The following is a 19,191-nucleotide window of genomic DNA, read 5'->3' as shown; positions in this document are numbered from 1 at the left end:
TATTTTGGAACAAATGTATAGAATATCTTTTGAAATTAATGAAGCTTTCATTTTCTGGAAAGGTATTCAAGTTTGTTCTTCTATACTTGAAAATAACTTATATAAGTTAAGATCAACCAAAGTAAATTTTGTCTTAAATACTGAAATATTTAGAATAGGTGAAACTCCTAATAAAAGACAAAAGTTTCTTCTAACGCCTATTTATGGCACTTAAGGCTTGGTCACGTAAATCTCAATAGAATTGGGAGATTAGTTAAAAGTAGACTTAAGTTAGAAGATAGTTCTTTACCTCCTTATGAATCTTATCTTTAAGGAAAAATGACCAAGAGATCTTTTATTGAAAAAGGTCTTAGAGCCAACGTACATTTAAAACTCGTATACGACCAATGAATGTCAAAACTCGAAAAGGGTATGAATATTTCACCATTCTCATTGATGATTATTCAAGATTTTGTCATGTTTACCTAATACATCACAAGTCTGATTCTCTTGAAAAGTTCAAAGAATATAAGACTGAAATTGAGAATGAATTAGGTAAAACAATAAAGATACTTCGATCAGATCGAGGTAGGAGAGTATACGGACTTACGTTTCAAGTCTATTTGATAGAACATGGAATCTAGTCACAATTCTCTGCACCTATTATGCCTCAATAGAACGGTGTATTGGAAAGAAGAAATTGAATCTTGACATAGTTCGCTCTATAATGAGCTTTGATCGGTTACCAAATTCCTTTCGGGGATACGCTTTAGAGACAATTGTCTATATTTTGAATAACGTTTCCTCTGAAAGTGTTTCAGAAACACCTTACGAACATTAGAAAGGGTGTAAAGAAGTTTATGTCACTTTGGGATTTAAGGATGTCCATCAAACGTCATTCAAATTTATGCCTACTCGTAGGTTATCTAAAGGAACCAAAAGGAAGTATGTTTTATGATCCTCAAGATAATAAAGTATTTGTATCAATAAATGCCACATTCTTAGAGGAAGACCGCATCAGGGATCATCAACCTCACAGTAAACTAGTATTAAATGAGATTTCAAAAGATGCTACAGATATGCCTAGTTCATCCAATAAAGTAGTTGATAAAACTAGGAAATCTAGTCAATCACATCCTTCTCAAGAGTTGAGAGAACCTCGACGTAGTGGAAGGGTTGTTCATCAGCCTAATCACTACTTGGGTTTAACTAAAACTCAAATCGTCATACTTGATGATGGTGTAAAGGATCCATTAACCTATAAACAGACAATCAATGATGTGGATCGTGACCAGTAGATCAAAGTCATGGACCTTGCAATGAAGTTTATGTACTTTGATTCTTATTTAGACTCTAGTAGATCAACCAAGTGACATAAAACCTATTGGTTGTACATGGATCTACAAGAGAAAACAAAACAAAGCCGGTAAAGTATAGATTTTTAAGGCTCGACTTGTGACAAAGGGTTATACCAAAAGAGAGGGAATGGACTATGAAGAAATTTTCTCTCCCATTTTCAAGCTTAAATCGATTAGAATACTCTTATCCAATGCCACTTTTTATGATTATGAAATTTGGCAGATGGACGTTAAAACAACTTTTTTGAATGGCAATATTGAGGAGAGTATCTATATGACTCAACCAGAGGGGTTCATAGAACAGAGTCAAGAACAAAAGGTTTGTAAGCTTCAAAATTCAATTTTTGGTTTAAAGCAAGCATCTATATCCAGGAATATAAGATTTGAAATTATGATCAAGTCTTATGGCTTTAAACAGAATGTTGACAAATCTTGTGTTTACAAAAAGGTTGTTAATTCCATTGTAGCATTCTTAGTTTTGTATGTCGATGATATTTTACTCATTGGAAATGATGTAGGTTATCTTAATGACAAGAAATGGCTATCTATGCAATTTCAAATAAAAGATTTGGGAGATGCACAATATGTTCTCGGGATCTAAATTGTTCGAAACTGTTAAAGCACGACACTAGTCATGTCTCAAGCATCTTATATAGACTTGTTGTCTAAATATAAAATGCAGAATTCCAAAAATGGTCTCTTGTGTACATATATGGAATTCATTTGTCAAAATAACAATGCCCTAAAACATCAAAAAAAGTTGAGGATATGAGACATATTTCCTATGCTTCCACTCTTAGGAGTTTGAAGTATGTAATGTTATGTACTAGACCTGACATTTGCTACTCAGTAAGATAGTACGTATCAGTCCAATCTCGAACATGATAACTGGACAATCATTAAGAATGTTCTAAAATATCTTAGAAGAACAAAAGATTACATGCTCATGAAAACTGAAAGATGCTGAGTAGAAGATGCTAGAAAGATGCTAGAAAGTCTACATCAAGATCAGTATTCACTCTAAATGGAGGAGTCGTAGTGTGGAGAAGCATAAAACAAACTTGTATTACTAACTCCACAATGAAAGTTGAATATTTAGCAGCTTACAAAGCGGCAAATGAAGCAGTATGGCTAGAAAAATTCTTGACAGACCTAGAAGTTGTTCCAAATATGTATCTCCCAGTCACTTATAAAGATTGGCTCCAATAGAGTAGACTATAATATCTCATTGGCAAAAACTAGTCTTTAACATATGGTGCTCCTTGGGCAGTTAACGCATGGTAGCCATGAAGTAAGACCCGTGGCGAAGTAGTTTAGTTCTTTGGCGTCTAGCCTATGTCAATACAATGATATATTAGATACTCCTCAACCCATCCTATTCGAAAAGAAGTTGGGTGCCAGACCTCTTCCCATGCAAAGAGATAAGAATGGGAAGATTGGTCAAGTCACACAAATCTTATCATAATCTTTACTTTTGAAAAAATCATGTTCTCACAACCAAATCTTTCAATGATATGATCAGTTACGTTGAGACAAGTATGAAAAATAACAAAAAATAAATCAGTAATTGTGTGAAACTACAATTATTGATCTATTTCTATATATAGCACTTGGCCTTGACCTTCATGGTCTCCATTTTATTAAATCTTAATAAATCTTTTTCACAATAAAGACCAAATTATTGCAAATTGAAGTATGGATATTATTGATTCAAGTTGAAGGAGCTTGGTAAAAGTTTAGGGCCAATGCATCTTCAACCTATGCTTGATGTTTTTTTTCTCACTGGGAGAATGAAAACAAAAAAAGTAATAAAGGCAATCAACGATGAGTGATGACATTTGTGATCTAGTGATCTGTGAGCTACCATTGGGCTTATTTTGTGATCCAGTGATCTGTCAGCTACCATTGATAACTCATGGGGTTCTGTTTCCAACTCTATGGTTGTACCACGAATGTAACCTGTTTAATTAGTGTTGCATTCGAGCCGAACGTAGTTTTGGGCCTGGAGGTATATATGTATATACAAACTTCATTCGTCAAGAGACAACTGATAGCCTGCATAGTTCCATTGATTTTATGTGTACCAATTTGATTCCATTGATTAAAACACAAGGATCATTTCTAACGATAAGTTTAGAATGCTTAAGTCATAACGTGCACATTTATCACAACAAAATCATATTATATCATAATCAACCAAAAATATAATAGAGTTCAAATAAACAAGTCCCAACCATATCTAAAATGTTGGTTTGTCTTACCATTCTGATCTTAGCTTAGATGAATAAGTTATCTCTTGAACTCAGAAACAAGGAAAGTAGAATTCCAAATAGCCAAAAAGAAATCCGCCTGATCTCCAACTAATAATGCTAGGAGAAAAGAAAAAGTAGAAGATAAAGAACCACTGAATATAAATAATTGAAAGATGCATTGCTAATGGACACATAGAAACTAGAGAACTTTACTTTCTATTAGATAGATACAACACAATATTTCATTGAGAGAAAGTACATCTGAAATTACCAAGTCAAAACTGAAGTCTCTAAAAACGAAGTAAAGAAAATCTTCCCTCTTACGAGACCTCTAAACTCAAAGAATAGGGAAAGATGCAAAAGTTCCATCCTACTTAGCCTTTCTTCCGCTTCCCCTTTTACCGGATTTCTTACCCCTCGTAGGTTTGTTGTTCTTCATGTGTTGAATTTTATTTGCCTTTTTCTGTCGTTCCTTTCGAATTTGCTCAAGATTTTTAACTTCAGGCCGCACATGCGCATTAGGCACTGAATGCTTGTTTTTTCCCTGGCCAAACCTTCTTTTATTTCCCGAAAATTGTTGATTCCCTGCCCCACATTTAATAAATAAATGAGCAAACCAAAAAGCATCAAGATTTTTATTCTCATCCCTTTCCTTTACCCCTTTTACATATGCTGAAATACTAAAGTTAAGTAAATGAAAATTCACGAATAACTAATGACGATGAAGGAAGTCTATTACCACCAGTGTTTTTGGCATCCCCATCGTGTTCTCCATTACTAATTCCTTTGAGAGAGATCTTATTATGTGATCGTTCTTTCCATTTTTTGTATATGCCGGTCTGGTTAGCTTTTACTTTTGCACCGCTTTCTGTCTTTATCTGTGAAATTTAAAGAATAAAATAGCTTCATTAAGTTACTCCTATGATGAATGATCCCAGAAATTGAGACTTGATAGAAACCCAAAGCATTTAGCATGTATGATTAAATACACAGATAATTCAGACTAAAATCCCACGACTAAATTATAATAATCGATGGAAAAAGTAACATCCAGAAAAATTTAAAAACTTAGAATCAATGTTGAGAGAACTTTTTAACACAAACACCCAATTGGTAAAAGAGTCAGGGACGCACCTTTCCACTGGCTGTGACCCTATCCCCATTGTTTAACTTCACATATTTCTTGCCCCTCTGTCACCAAAAAGTTATAAAAGCTTACATGAATTTAGGGATAACAGGTGCTACATGCCAGGTACCCACATTAAGCATATGTTTGGTACCTTGTCCCAATGGTATACAGATTTATTTTTCTGCATTCCAGAACTATCATCAGCTACTAGATCCAGAACCGCATTATCCAACCTAGAACAAATGTACTATTAACCATTGTCGAATAAGTAATATGTAAAGTATGGCTGAAAGAGTTAAAAAGACATAAACCCCTTCTCTTCACAGAAATATTAATGATATTACACTGATGAAGGAAATTGGTAGCTACAATCATAAAATAAAACACTCAAAGAAGTTCTTCAAACGACAGGCTAGACAGCCCAAACAATACTCCTTTCAGTAAGAGTTAAGTACCTGTTAGACCCAAAGCCTTGATCACCCTTCACCGTTAACCCTGCTTCTGTATGCTATGAACCAAACCAAAAAAAAGGTAAGGTACAAGGGTCAGCAAGCTTATACTATTTACATTTTTCAATATCATAAAAAATTCACTTAAAGAACGTTTCTCTAAAAAAGGCTAGCGAATAACTGAAGACCTACATGATTTGTTGGTACTGAATTTATGTAAAACTCCTCGTCCTTGAAACTTGTAGTCTTTCTTCTCTTTAATCCTCGAGGTCCTGAAACCCAAAAAAATATTGAATCACTTGAGAGAGAAAGAGGCTATCATATTAGCATGAAAAAGGTGACAGGAAGATGTTTTGAAGGAAAATAATATGGATGCACTAACGTCCCATCAACAATACATTCAAGCTTAACTAAAGTATGTCGTGTAATCTACTCCCTGAAGAAGGGAGGATCCAAGCCACCTAGTTAATTTTAGAACTGGTCTTTGTTACCCATTAAGGGAAACCAGAGCTTCTTTGACCTTGAAAAAAATTTGCAAGAATTGCCTACCCTATAAAAGAAGCAAGGCTCCAAACACATGTACGGCTTTACCACAAATTTAAGGCTCAAGGAACACAAATCCAATTTTGAAACTCCCCAACCCACCCCCCACCCCCCAAAAAAGTCCTATTCATTATTTTCTAACTCCCTCCATTAGTCTAATTCAATTTCATCCTCTTATACCTTCATTATGTTGAATGAAATACAGTCGGTAGAGTGAAGGGTAATATCAAATATTTCTCAAACCAAAAAAAAAAAAAAAAAAAAAAAAAAAGGACAAGGAGATTGGTTAAAAAGGAATATATTGCATTGAGATAACCATCAAGTCTTCATCTCTCATACATGTACTTTAAACGAAACCCAGGCCTTTTCTTAAAAGAGATAATTTTCAACAGATTTGGGTACAATCATCGAATATGTATATCTTTAGATGGAATCACACCTGTACGTACTTTCCAGTTGCCATAGGGAAGGGGTGAGAAAGAGAGAGAAAGTCATACCTTTCTTCTGTTTATCCTTTGGAGAAATGTTTTCCAATGGGAGATCCTGAAAATACAAAGTACAATTGTTAGGCATAGCACAATATTCCAATATGAATAACTCATTATCGGGCAGATCTTCATATGGAAACTCAGGTCTCCATGGTCAAAAGCCCAGCTGCCCAACAACCTTTAGCTACTTCCTATGATAAGGTCCATGAAACATTACAAGTATCGAAATTAAAACTAAGTGCATCTTATTATCATAATGTCTCATGTATTGGAAGTCTTAATTTGATAAATAACATAATTTTATATATACATAAACAGACAAACGTCACAAATCTCTCCACCTTTTTCAGTCCTTTTGTCTGTGTCAAAGTCGATATTCTTAGTTTTTGGTTTTCTTTAGTGTTCTGTTTTAATGATATTGAATCGGATAGTTGGACTTATTTAGATTTATGTGACTCAGACACTTTTACTCCTATCTCCAATTCAAATGCATGATTTGAATTGATTTACCTCTATTTCAAGTCGAATCATGCAATATAACTCGTGTATTGTACGTGTTTGATAACATCGACCATGAACATTTAACATTAGAAAAAGAAACACATATAATCCAAAGGAGATTAAAGTCCACCTCCTCCACATGTTTAGCAAACCGTTGCTGATGAACTATGTTAATGACCTCCTCATGAATAGCTCTTTTTCTCTTCATTACATCAACCCATTGGCTAGAACCCTGCAACAGTGCATTATTGAAGAGATCACTTGACAATTCTATTAATGAGAAGCAAAAATTTTAAAAAAATTATTATTATTATGAAAAATGAAATAAAATAAAATAAGCAAACAATTTTACTTCGAAGTAAAAGTGAGATTTTCAATTAACAAAATTCAAGTTTATACAGTTTGACAGAAACTAATTTCAGGAGAAATCATATAACTTAATTAAAATGGACATAACTAATTTCAGGTTGAAGATGACATTTTGAAATCCTTGTGTTAATTGTTGATGTTTTTGTTACGTGAGTAGTATGAATTGAAAGGAACAAAAGTGATGAAAAATATATAGAGGAACATAAAAATATAACCTACATGCATAATGAGTATTAAAAGCGGAAAAAAAAATAGACACCAAGTTACGTGGAAACCCGAGCACAGGGAGAAAAACCACGATCTGACTTTCTTATTAATTTCTTATATTAACAAAAGATACAATGGAAAAGTAAATAGGCAACATGTTTATGATAAAAAAAGGAAAGAAAATTAGGTTAAATACTTCTTTAGATCAAACCCATTAATTCTAACACTTCCCCTCAAATTGGGACGTAGATATCAATGAGACCCAACTTGCTAATACATGAGTCAAAGTTCTATCTGAGAAGCCCCTTGGTGAGAATATCAGAAATGTGTTGGCTCGAGAGGATGTAAAGAATGCATATGCTACCATTGTCCAGTCTTTCTTTAATGGAGTGTCGATCAATCTCCATAGGTTTAGTTCTATCATGTTGAACTGGATTGTTGCGATGCTGCCTATTATCACAAAATAATTTAATCGGCACCTCATAGTTCTAATGAAGGTCAGATAAAACTTTCAGAAGCCAAATTTCCCCGCATATCCTTACCCATAGTCCTGTACTCAGCTTCAACGCTACTTCTAGCCACAACCTCTTGCTTCTTACTCCTCCAGGTTACGAGATTGCCTAAAAAAAGTACAGTAACCAGAGGTGGATTTCCTGCAAATAATGGACCCTGCTCAGTCAAAATCAGTATAGACGTCAATAGCTCTCTTGTCGGTTTTCCTGAACATCAACCCTTTAACAAGAGTTGTTTTCAAGTACCTCAGGATTCTATTAATTGCCTCCCTGTGTTCCTCGTAGGAAGCCTGCATGAATTGGCTAACTGCACTCATAGCTGAGAATATATCTAGTCGAGTATGTGACAAGTAAATCAACTTTCCCACAAGGCGCTGATATTCTTCTTTATTAACTAAAACTTTATCACCTGAATTTCCAAGTTTATAGTTGAATTCAATAGGAGTATATGCATGACGACATCCCAGCGTACCTATTTCGATCAACAAATCAAGGGTATACTCCCTCTGAGATACGGATATACCTTCTTTTAATCTAGCTACCTCAATCTCAAGGAAATATTTCAGATTGGGGATTTCAAACTCATCACCCATCTTTTTCTGAATGATCGTAGGCTCGTAGCGGTTTTATCCCCAGATAAAACAATGTCATCAAAATAAACAATCCACACAGCGATCTTCCCAGCCTTGGAGACTTTTGTAAAGGAAGGATCAGAGTGCCTCTAACTATACCCTTAGGACTTGACAAAGGTAGTAAACCTATCAAAGCATGCTCTCAATGATTGTTTTAAGTCATCCAAGGATTTCTGAAGTTTGTAAACTTGATGATCAAACTAGGCTTCAAAGCCTGGAGCGAGAGGGGGGGGGGGGGGGGGGGGGGGCTCATAGAGACTTCCTCTTCCAAGTTTCTATTCAAAAATGCATTCTTAACATTAGCTGATATAGAGGCTAGTCTTTATTCGCAACAGATGGCAACACTCTAACGGCATTTAGTTTTGCAACTGGGGAAAAAGTATCAGGGAAACCGACAACATATGTCTGAGTAAACCCTTTTGCAACTAACTTGGCCTTCTGTCTGTCAAGAGTTTCATCTGCCTTGTATTTGAGCGTGAACACCTATTTACATCCCACGGTTTTATGTCCCTTGGGGAGAGTATAGATCTCCTAGGTCTTATACTTTTTAAGAGCTTTCATCTCTTCCATAACTATAGTTTTTCACTCAAGGAATTCTAAAGCAACGTGGATATTTTAGGTATCATGGTAGAGTCAAACCTAGCTGTGAAGGCTTTGAACCGCGGTGATAGACTCTCATAGGAAACATAATTACAAATGAGGCGTTTAATGCAGGACCTGGTACCTATCCTCAGCACAATAGGAATGTCAAGGGAAGGATCATACTCATCTAGATTACATAAATGATCTTGTTCAGCCTCATTAGCACCAGTTTCTGTTCTAACCTCAATCTCACCAATGCTATCCCTTTCTCCCATATCTTCAGAAACAGCAATATCGAATCTGTCATTCTCACTCATTTTACTGTCAACACATGAGTCAATAGACCATACCTTGATCTCGTTGAGGTTCAAAGTCTAGAACCGGAGCCGATTGATCAGTAGGGGACTCTATTTCCTTTCTAAGATTCCTCCTATAGTAGGTTTTCTAGGAAACTTGGTTTGTAGGTAGAACCACGAGATGAGGATCAAGGTCAAGTAAGGTAACAAGGATAGGACTGATAGACTCAAGGGATTGTTAAGACTCTTCAGTCACATACTCCCCCTGAAGATGGCTAACAAGAAAGAAAGGTTGATCCTCACAAAAGTGACATTCATAGTGACAAAGTATTTATATAGGAAGGAGGATGGAAACATTTATAGCCCTGTTGATGAAGGAGAAACCCAACAAACACACGCATAAATCCGAGGGGTGAATTTGGTCTGGTTAGGGTAAAAGCTATGAACATAGGCAATACACCCAAACACACAAAGGGAACTTCAGAAGTGAGGCAGGTAGAGGGATACGACTCCTTGAGACAATCTAAGAGAGTATGGAGGTGGAAGACACGGGAAGGCGTTCTATTGATGAGATAGGTTGTAGTAAAAACATCATCTCCCTACAGATAAGAAGGAAGGGAAGTAAACAACATAAACAGGCTACTTTCAGAAGATGACGGTTTTTTTTGCTTGGCAACGCCGCAACCCCACTTTGTTAGGGGGCGTAAGCACACAAGCTCGAGTGGGTAATCCTTTTGGAGGTCAAAAACTGACTAAAGGTATGGTTTTAAAACTCATGACCATTATCACTCCAAAGAATAGCACTTTTTGTATTGAACTGCGTTCCTACAGTGTGATAGAAGTTTTGGAAGACAGAGGAAACCTTAGATCTATCAGTGATAAGGAAGACCCAGATAAGACGGGTATGATCATCAATAAAGGTTACAAACCACCGTTTTACAGAAGAGGCAGTGACTTTTGAAGGACCCTAAACATCACTATGGATAAGGATAAACGACTAAGTTGACTTATATGGCTGTGATAGAAAGAAAGCATGATGTTGTTTGGCCACATCACAAGATAAAAAGGAGACATCAACTTTAGACAAGAGATGGGGAAATAAATACTTCATATATTGAAATGGTCAAGGAGGTAGAGGCCCCTACTATACCAACCAATGTTAATCATCCTCCCCGAGCTCAAGTCCAGAAAAGAAACAAAATCAGATAAGAAAGTAGCTTTGCACTTCAGCTCACGAGTGATATTGCTTATAGATAGCAAATAATAGGAAATCTTAGGCATATGCAACACATTCGGGAGGGATAGCCCCCCAAAGGGAAAAATTTGCCCCTTTCCAGCAATTGGAGCTAAGTAAGCATCGACTATCCTAATCTTTGCATTACCAGCGCATGGAATATAAGAAATAAAATTCTCAAAGGAACTTGTCAAGTGATCTGTAACTCTAGAGTCTAGGATCCAAGGATCTTCCCATCGACATTGATAAGACTAAGGCATACCAAACTGAGCAATGGCTGCTAGAGTAGAGGGTGGCCTAAGACCGATCTGGTTTATCGTAGGGCCGGATGGTTGAAAGGTTCCAGCAAACTCACTGTGAATTTTGTTTATCATTTGAGGAACGTTTCTTACCTCCTAAAGGACGACCATGAAATTTCCAACACTGATTCTTAGTGTGCCACTGTTTCTTGCAATGCACACAGATGGGGATTGGTTTCCTGTTGTTCTTCTCACTATCATGGGTAAAGGATCTAGCACTGAAAGCAGCAAAGTCAGTCGCAAAAGTAGTCAAGACACTCACGGCACTTGTACAGTCTTCTTAAAGACGGACTTCATAACACACTTCCATTAAGGAGGAAAAGGATCTTTGGCCCAGTATACAACCACAATCAATGTCAAACTTAGGGTTGAGACCTATAAGGAATTCTTAAACCCGATCAACTTCTTCAATTCTAGAATACTGAATGTCATCATGGACTTGTTTCCTCAGTGTATACAAACAAGAGGCGTTCTGACGCTTCAAATAGAGTTTTTGAGTGGTGTCCCATAGATCCTTCGCAATCGCTGCATAAAGCAGAGGCTTACCAATTTGTGGTTTCGTACTATTAATCAACATGGACCGAATATGAGAGTCATCTCCCCTCCAGAAATGTTCCTAGGCATTGCCAGGTATGGGGCGAAGAGTCTCCCCTATCAAAAAACTGAATTAGTGACTCCCTCAAGAAATATTTTAATAGTTCGAGACCAGGAAAAATAGTTTTAGCCATTAAGCTTCTCTCCTGGAAAGGTAGACGGTGCCAGAGAACTAATCAAATAATTTGAGGACAAAGTCGCAAACGAAGTTACTAGGTTCTTGGAATACATCAGCAAGTTGGGTGGTTTGGATTGTGCCGAAGATTCACCAACTTCAAACCCTAATTTATTATATAGTTAATCAATCCCGGTACGATGGAAGTACGGCTGCAGTAAAGGATCAAAATGCAACAGTGCGTGAAAAGGGGAGCGCATGAAACAAACGCAGCAGCAGCATGTGAATACGGCTGACCAATAGGGTGTTGCGTCTGGACAAAGGACCACATTTGGGAGTATGCCAGCTGAATTGCAAAGACGATGGACGGCGATGTATAGGAGTACGCGCTTGGCAACGACGGCGCATGAGCAGACAGATGTGACACGTGCGGCTCTTTCCCTCCACTAGGCAATGAGCTGACTTCGAGGGTGGGCCCATTATGATCACCACAACTTCTGAAGCTGGTGGAGCAACTTTTCCATGGCGGTGGAGGTTGTCTCATTTGTCTCTGTTTGGGTTTCATCAACAACCGTGTCTAGAATTTCGTCTTTATCCCAAACTGATACCATATTAAAAGCAGTAAAGAAATAGACATCGAGTTACGTGGAAACCCGAGTATCGGAAGAAAAACCACAATCTAACTTTCTTATTAATTTCTCATATTAACAAAAGATAAAAGGGAAAATAAATAGGAAATTAGGTTAAATCCTTCCTTGGGCTGAGCCCACTAATTCTAACAATAAGAATAAGAAAACGAATAAAAAAAATTGCAAATTCATCAATGACTGTTGTCAAGTTGTTTAACCAATGCCACGCTAGAGAAGTCACAAAATGAATAAACAAACCTGTCTATGCCTTGACTTGATAGTTTCTCCTTCAGCCTCCAGTATTGTCTGCTTGGGTCTGGTGCAAATAAACAATTGTAATGATCATGATTTCGTTTATGATCATGATTTCTCAGGCAAAAACTAAACCTTTGTAGAAATGAGAAACCTTTTGGCAAAAAGGGAAAATAATCTAATTGCATTGACCTGAATGTTTTTAAACGCTCTGAGAAGGCCAATGCCATTAATTCACCACCTTCAAGAGCATTTTTAAAGATTGGATGCAACCCTTCACGAGGTAAGTCTTTTGCTCTTCTGATAGACTCTTTTGAAGGTAGAGGTTTTGACTTTGAATACATACGAAATGCATTTGAACAAGTTTTCTGCAGAGAAATCAAGTCTGCAGAAGAATCAATTGTTTCTCTAATTCTATCAGAAGCAAGATCAATTACTGTCTGAGGGAGACGTCCATATACAGTTTCTCCACTTGCAATTGCATGGTCTATTTTAGAGAATACCCCCTCCTTATCAAGTAAGACCTCCTCCTCAGTAGGTGCAGCTCTTATAGGTTTTGAGAGAAAAAGATGAAGATCTAAAAGGTTAGGGAGATCTTCAGAAGTCACAAATGAAAATGCTGTACCAGTTCGACCAGCCCTTGCAGCTCGTCCAACTCGGTGTACGAAGATTTTGGGTTTTGGAGGGAAGTCCCAGTTGATAACATTATCAAGCAATGGGATGTCAATGCCCCTAGCTGCAACATCAGTCACTATTAAGAACATTGTTTTTCTTGCCCTAAATCTTGATATATGAATCTTGCGAGCATCTTGGTCCATTTCACCATAACAGACAGACGGCTCAACACCTTCCTCTCTGAACAAAACATTTAAGAACTCCACATGATGCCTAGTGGATACAAAAATCAAACTTTGTTGATCCGCACTGATTTTCTCTCTGATCAAATACAACAATGCTGCATTTTTCTCTTCTTGACGCAAAGTAAAAAAGACAAGCTTTAGATCGGGGCTAATCTTAGTGTCTAAATCAAGGCGCACAAGCTGGGGATCACGAAGACCAGCCTTCGCAAACTCTGCAAGAACACTTGGTAAGGTCGCACTAAAAAGCAAGGTCTGACGGTTCTCACTCAGTTGTGCAAGGATTTTATGCAACTGCTCAGCAAAACCCATGTCAAAGAGACAATCAGCTTCATCAAAAACTACATATTCCACTGTGCGCAAGGTCATGTCATCAACCTCGGCCAAATGATGCATCAGCCTTCCAGGAGTAGCAATTATAATATCAGGACTTTGAGCCAATTCTTCAAACTGGGTTTCCATACTATCACCGCCTACCAATAAACTAATTCGAAGATCTGCAACAAAATTTAGACAATAATTAAACTCATTATGACTGAAACATAGGAGAATTAGTAGTATATTGCAAAATATTATAACCAATTGAAAGACATTCATAGCACAACTAATCTTCAAGCTTTCCATTATATGCCATTGAAGGCAAATGATCTACTTCTGAAACGAAATTAATTCCAAAATCTAACAAGTATGCAAATCTAAATTAATTAGCAAATCTAAATTAATTAGCAAATCTAAATTCGTCCAACATCTAGCTGAATAAGAGCACAAGAAGAATAGGTGGAGGGGTTCTTCTCCATGCAGATGACATAACGGGCAAATGGAAAGAAGAAAGGCAGCTTGAATATTCACTCTTCAAAAGGCCAAACAGCATTATCCAAACAAGAATATTCACTCTTCTTGGACTATGGATCTTCCATAAAGCCGTAGACAACTCTTTGTTCAATGGAGAAGATGGAGATAGATGAGTTGCGAGAGATTTTACTGAAAAGGAACCATTGCCTACTAAAGATCATGATCTTCTATCAAACGCCTCAGAAACTCCATAGTGCAATTATTCCAAGAAATTCTTGAAAGTTGAAGATCTCTTTTTCCTTTAGCAAAGACGAAAAGCGATTGACCAGGAGTTCAGAGAAAAGTCCCAATGATCGGCTACCAACTCTTTTAGAAGTAGGGCAATTCTGAAAAGTCTTGGGAACAAAATATTAAAGGGAACCTTGCCCTCCCACAAGTCTACCGAAAATGCAATCTGGCGTCCATTTCCTAGCTTGAGTTTAGCCAATGCATACTGAGCCAAGTTCTGAAATACTAACCCAAGGGCTTCTCAAGCTCTTACCATCTTTTCCAGCAGTGTGCTAATTAAAAGAGCTTTTGTCATGAATGCTTCTAACCACCTTATGCCATAATGCATCTTCTTCTTCCATGTATTGCCACCCCCATTTGGCTAGAAGAGCCAAATTTTTTGCCTTGAAACTGCCCAAACCGAGCCCTCCATCTGCAATGGATTTGTTAACTGTTTCCCATTTTACCAATTGATTAATCTTGCTGCCATTATGTCCCTCCCAAAAGAAGTTCCTTAGAATTCTTTCTAAAGTTGATAGGACACCTTTGGGCACAAGAAATGCTGACATATAGTAAGTGGGAAGAATGAATAAGACCGACTTACATAAAGTAGCTCTTACGCCTCTAGAAAGATTAAATCTCCTCTATTTATCTAACTTTGCATTAATTTTATCAATCACCGGTTTCCAAAAAGAGGATTGCTTTGGACACCCACCCAACAGTAAACCAAGGTACAACAATGGAAGATGATCAGCCTTACAATTCAGACTTGCAGCAGTGAAGACCAACTCCTTCTCATCTATGTGTTAATACCACATAAAGTCAATTTGTCCCAGTTCACTTTCTGATCGGAGTACCATTCAAAGAATTCTATAGTTTGCTTTAACTTATCGAGCATTTTGCTTTCATATTTGCAAGCATTGTTGATAGAATTTGCCTCAACTACATGCATTAAAAAGTAACGAACCCATAACACTTCAGGAAGGAGAACTTATTGTTGATGACCTGATTGTTTCCTTCACACCAAAGGTCCCCCAAAAAAGAGGCCCGATTAATAATGTGCAAAACAATCTTTTTTCATTCCTCAAAAGGAAGCTCCATAAAGATGGATGAAAGAAGGTAAAAAACGCTAAGGCAGGGCAATAGACCATCCAAACGCACTTCCAGCACCAAATTCAGTAGCTTTGAGCAAAAGAGTGATTCCGATTGTACATCACATAAATAGTGGGAGAGCAATCCTCTTTAATTTTCCGGCATTGTTGACACCACTATAGCTAAGCTCCCAAAGAAAAATTTTACAAAAATCCTTCCAAATGAAACCATTTCTGGTCATTTGCTTCATTGGATCTACCAACAATACTTGTCATTAATGATTTGACTGTGAATTTATGTGATGGTTCTAAAGACGAAAGCCAAGCATCCAGTTCCTCTGCAAAAATCGCCCAGGCAAGATGGTGAGATAAAAAGAAGCACATTCCACGGTATCCTCCTCCTTTAGGTTTAATAATAACCAAGGTGACTTGGAAGTTCTCTTTGTTCTCTCTCCTCCCCCTCCCTCCCCCATCTCCTCCCTCCTTCGTATGCCTCCCTTTTCGGTTCTCTCTCTTTCCGGTAGCTCCATGATGAATACATCCCTGACTACCAGTGTTAGCCCTCCAATGAAGACTACCCTCAGACCAATCACTAAGGTTCTAGTGCTTGAGTTTTCATTTTAATTGCATAGGGAAGTTTAGAAGCGAGACTGCAACGGAAGTGGAAGTTGCAAAGTTCTTCGGTAGCATTATTGCATTTGGTCAGAAGACGATAGCTTCCTTGTTGAAGATGTGGAAGCTTAAAGATCTTTATCAGAATCTGAAGCTCAACCGAGTTGGTTCCTGGAAGCATTATCGGAGTTATTAAGAGGTCGAAGATCGGAAGAAATAGGGGGAGTAGACCGAGGAAGACTAAAGTTGTCAAAATTACGAGCAAAGAAGGGATGGGTGTTATGTAGTGACCTTTGGCCATTGCCAGGTGGAAACTCCATCATTCGAGAGTGTTTAGGAGAAAACAAACAGCCTTATTGGATTTGGCAATAATTCAGGATGAGATAGAAAAAGATCAAGCCTTAACGGAAATCAGAAGAAAAATAGGGGAGCAAAAGGAGGAAGTTCCAAATTTTCCTTGCAGCAAGGAGCATTGCAATTCAAGAGGAGGTTAGTTCTTCTAAAGACTTCTTCTTTATTACCAACAATCATGCACACATACCATGATTCAGTATTCGGAGGATACTCAGGTTTCCTATGCACTTATAAGAGGATGACAGGGGAACTATATTGGGAGGGTATGAAGAAAGACATCAAGAATTACTATGAAGAATGCTTAATCTGTCAGAGGAACAGGACTTTACCATTATCCCCAGCTGGGCTGTTAATGCCACTTGAGATTCCAAATGCAATCTGATCGAACATTTCGATGGACTTCATAGAAGGTTTACCGGAATCAACAGGATGGGAAGTGATTTTTGCAGTGGTGGACCAAATGAGCAAGTATGCACATTTTATAGCCCTGAAGCATCCTTATACAGCTAAGTCAGTAGCGAAAGTTTTTGTAAAAGAGGTGGTCAGATTGTACGACTACCCTAAATCCATTGTTTCTGATCAGGATAAGATTTTTCTCAACCATTTCTGGAATGAGATGTTTAAATTGGCAAGTACTAAGTTGCAAGGAGCTCGGCATGCCATCCACAATCTGATGGCCAAACCGAAGTAGTGAATAAGAGTGTAGAAACCTATTTGCGATGTTTTTATGGGGAGAAGCCAAAGGAATGGAGTAACCGGTTGCATTGGGCAGAATATTGGTACAATACAACTATCACAGCTCGATTGGTGTTACTCCGTCTCAAGCTATATACGAAAGGATGCCACCACCCTTGATTCAATATGGAGACATGGAAACCCCAAATTCCACGCTCGACCAACAGCTTAGGGATAGAGATATTGCTTTGGGAGCTTTGTAGGAACACCTACGAATTGCACAGGAGAGGATGAAAAAATATGTTGATTTGAAACGAAGGGATGTGGAGTTTCAAATAAGAGAATTAGTGTTCCTTAAAATCACGCTATATAGGTAACTTTTGTTGAGGAGGAGAAGGAACGAGAAGCTGTCACCCAAGTATTTTAGGCCATACAAGACCGTGGAGAGGATTGGAGCAATGGCTTATAAGTTGGAGCTTCCCAATTCAACAACTATACACCCTGTTTTCCATGTGTTTCAGTTGGAAGAAGCACTCGAAAACCATCATCAAGCGCAACAGCTGGGTCCTTTTATAAATGTGAATCATGAGTGACTCACACAACCGAAGGAGAACTTTGGATATCAGAAAAATCCAGCTAAAAAAATTGGGAGGTATTGGAAGGGGCTGCCTCCACATGAAGCTACTTGGGAAGATTGCAATGATTTTAAACAGTAGTTCCCTGACTTCCACCTTGAGGACAAGGTGGATTTGGAGAAGGAGAGTGATGTTAGGACTCCAATATTATTTAAATATAGTAGAAGAATTGAAAATGGTAATATTGACCTACGCAAAAATATAGGAAAGAATATGGGAGGAGAGAATATGGGAGGAGATCTCTCCCATTAATTCGTTAGCAACGCAGAATAAAAAGGAGGAAAGACGACGGAAAAGGGGAGAAAATTATTCCAAAAAACTAGAGGTTGCCTTCGTTCCATCATTGGGAGAAGAGCATCTTTAGTAATTAGAAATTGGGTTTGAATTATTTGATCATCTTTGATCAAATTTCTGTGAAGGATTTCCTATTTTCTATATTGTAAGTCGATGAGGTAATTCAATAAAATAAGATACATCTGTAGTATCATTACCGGACCCTTTGGAGATTTGGTTCTTAGTGAGATACAATGCTTCTCTTTGGGCTTCAGTTTCGAGGTTTTTTTTCATAATTATTCCATTGGTAACATTTTGCTAGGTAGGAAGTCTCTTGTAGGGCTTGTTTTCTGGTGGGTTTGTTTTTTTGTATGCCCTTGTATTCTTTCATTCTTTCTCTAAAAAAGTTGTCTATTTTTATTTAAAAAAACATAAAAAATGATGATGAAACACAAAGACATATTTTACCACTATTCTTTGGCGTGAAATTTTTGGAGCAAAATTTCGACTAATTGGTGCCAATGGTCTATTTTTGGAGGCCTAAATGAAATCTAACCCAACTTTCGAAGATCCTTGTTTATTTAACCTTTTTGCTTACGAGTTATGTCATTGCCTAATGAAATTACTCAATCAACCAAAAATGCATGTGCGATGTCTTTGCTCCTCGATTCTTACTCCCGCCCTTTGATTCTCAATCTCGCTCCTCCTCCAACCATTACCTTCTTCCTTCTTTTTCAATCTACTTGTCTACAACTTTTTCTAAAAATTTAATCTACAACTTGGGTTGAACATGGACTGAATACATTGTTGTGGGTGCTACCTACAACTTTTCTAGCCTGAATGGTCTTTCACAAATGGCTTAATACCGATGTCAAAGATGACGGTATGAATTCTTGTCATGCCCCGCCCCAAAAAGTCACTTTATGCGACCAGATAGAGGCATGCCACCTAGACATTCAATGCCTATCACAGCGCGTGACAAATGTCGAATGCCTAGCAAGTGGAACAATGATAGACCTCCTATCATTCATCAATACAGCAGAAGAAAGAAAGAAGACAAGCACGTGCAAGATGAGAAGTTGCACGAGAGAGAAGAGAGTTAGAAATATTATAAATAGTCTTTTACTTTTTGGGGGGAAAGTTAGTTAAGAATTTTGACGAGAGTCGGCTTCTGTTTCATTCTTGAAAGAAAGAATAATAGAGTGCCCTAGTTTC

The 19,191-nt window shown here is 37.5% G+C and overlaps 1 protein-coding gene across 4 annotated transcripts in view; it reads right to left on the bottom strand.

Moving 5' to 3' along the window:
• Positions 1 to 3,789: 3,789 nt before the first annotated feature.
• The window catches only part of LOC103494321 (putative DEAD-box ATP-dependent RNA helicase 29), a 29,707-nt gene continuing 14,305 nt past the window's right edge, over positions 3,790 to 19,191 (bottom strand). For 2 of the 4 annotated variants that reach the window (XM_017045898.2, XM_051080932.1), the window contains exons 3-12: positions 12,613 to 13,774; positions 12,427 to 12,484; positions 6,830 to 6,931; positions 6,208 to 6,253; positions 5,360 to 5,439; positions 5,174 to 5,226; positions 4,870 to 4,951; positions 4,724 to 4,780; positions 4,329 to 4,467; positions 3,790 to 4,174 (exon numbers count right to left, since the gene is read on the bottom strand). In XM_017045898.2, coding sequence (XP_016901387.2) covers positions 3,960 to 4,174; positions 4,329 to 4,467; positions 4,724 to 4,780; positions 4,870 to 4,951; positions 5,174 to 5,226; positions 5,360 to 5,439; positions 6,208 to 6,253; positions 6,830 to 6,931; positions 12,427 to 12,484; positions 12,613 to 13,774 — 1,994 coding nt within the window. In that variant the 3' untranslated portion in view covers positions 3,790 to 3,959. Of the gene's footprint in view, positions 4,175 to 4,328; positions 4,468 to 4,723; positions 4,781 to 4,869; positions 4,966 to 5,173; positions 5,227 to 5,359; positions 5,440 to 6,207; positions 6,254 to 6,829; positions 6,932 to 12,426; positions 12,485 to 12,612; positions 13,775 to 19,191 lie in introns of those variants that run through there. The other 2 variants (XM_051080933.1, XR_007818723.1) reach the window with 2 other exon arrangements.

The sequence above is a fragment of the Cucumis melo genome, chromosome 2 (genome assembly GCF_025177605.1).
Source record: "Cucumis melo cultivar AY chromosome 2, USDA_Cmelo_AY_1.0, whole genome shotgun sequence".
In the NCBI taxonomy this organism is placed as follows: Eukaryota; Viridiplantae; Streptophyta; class Magnoliopsida; order Cucurbitales; family Cucurbitaceae; genus Cucumis; species Cucumis melo.
Note: the sequence above shows the minus strand (reverse complement) of the source record. Positions and strands in the feature narration are given on the sequence as shown.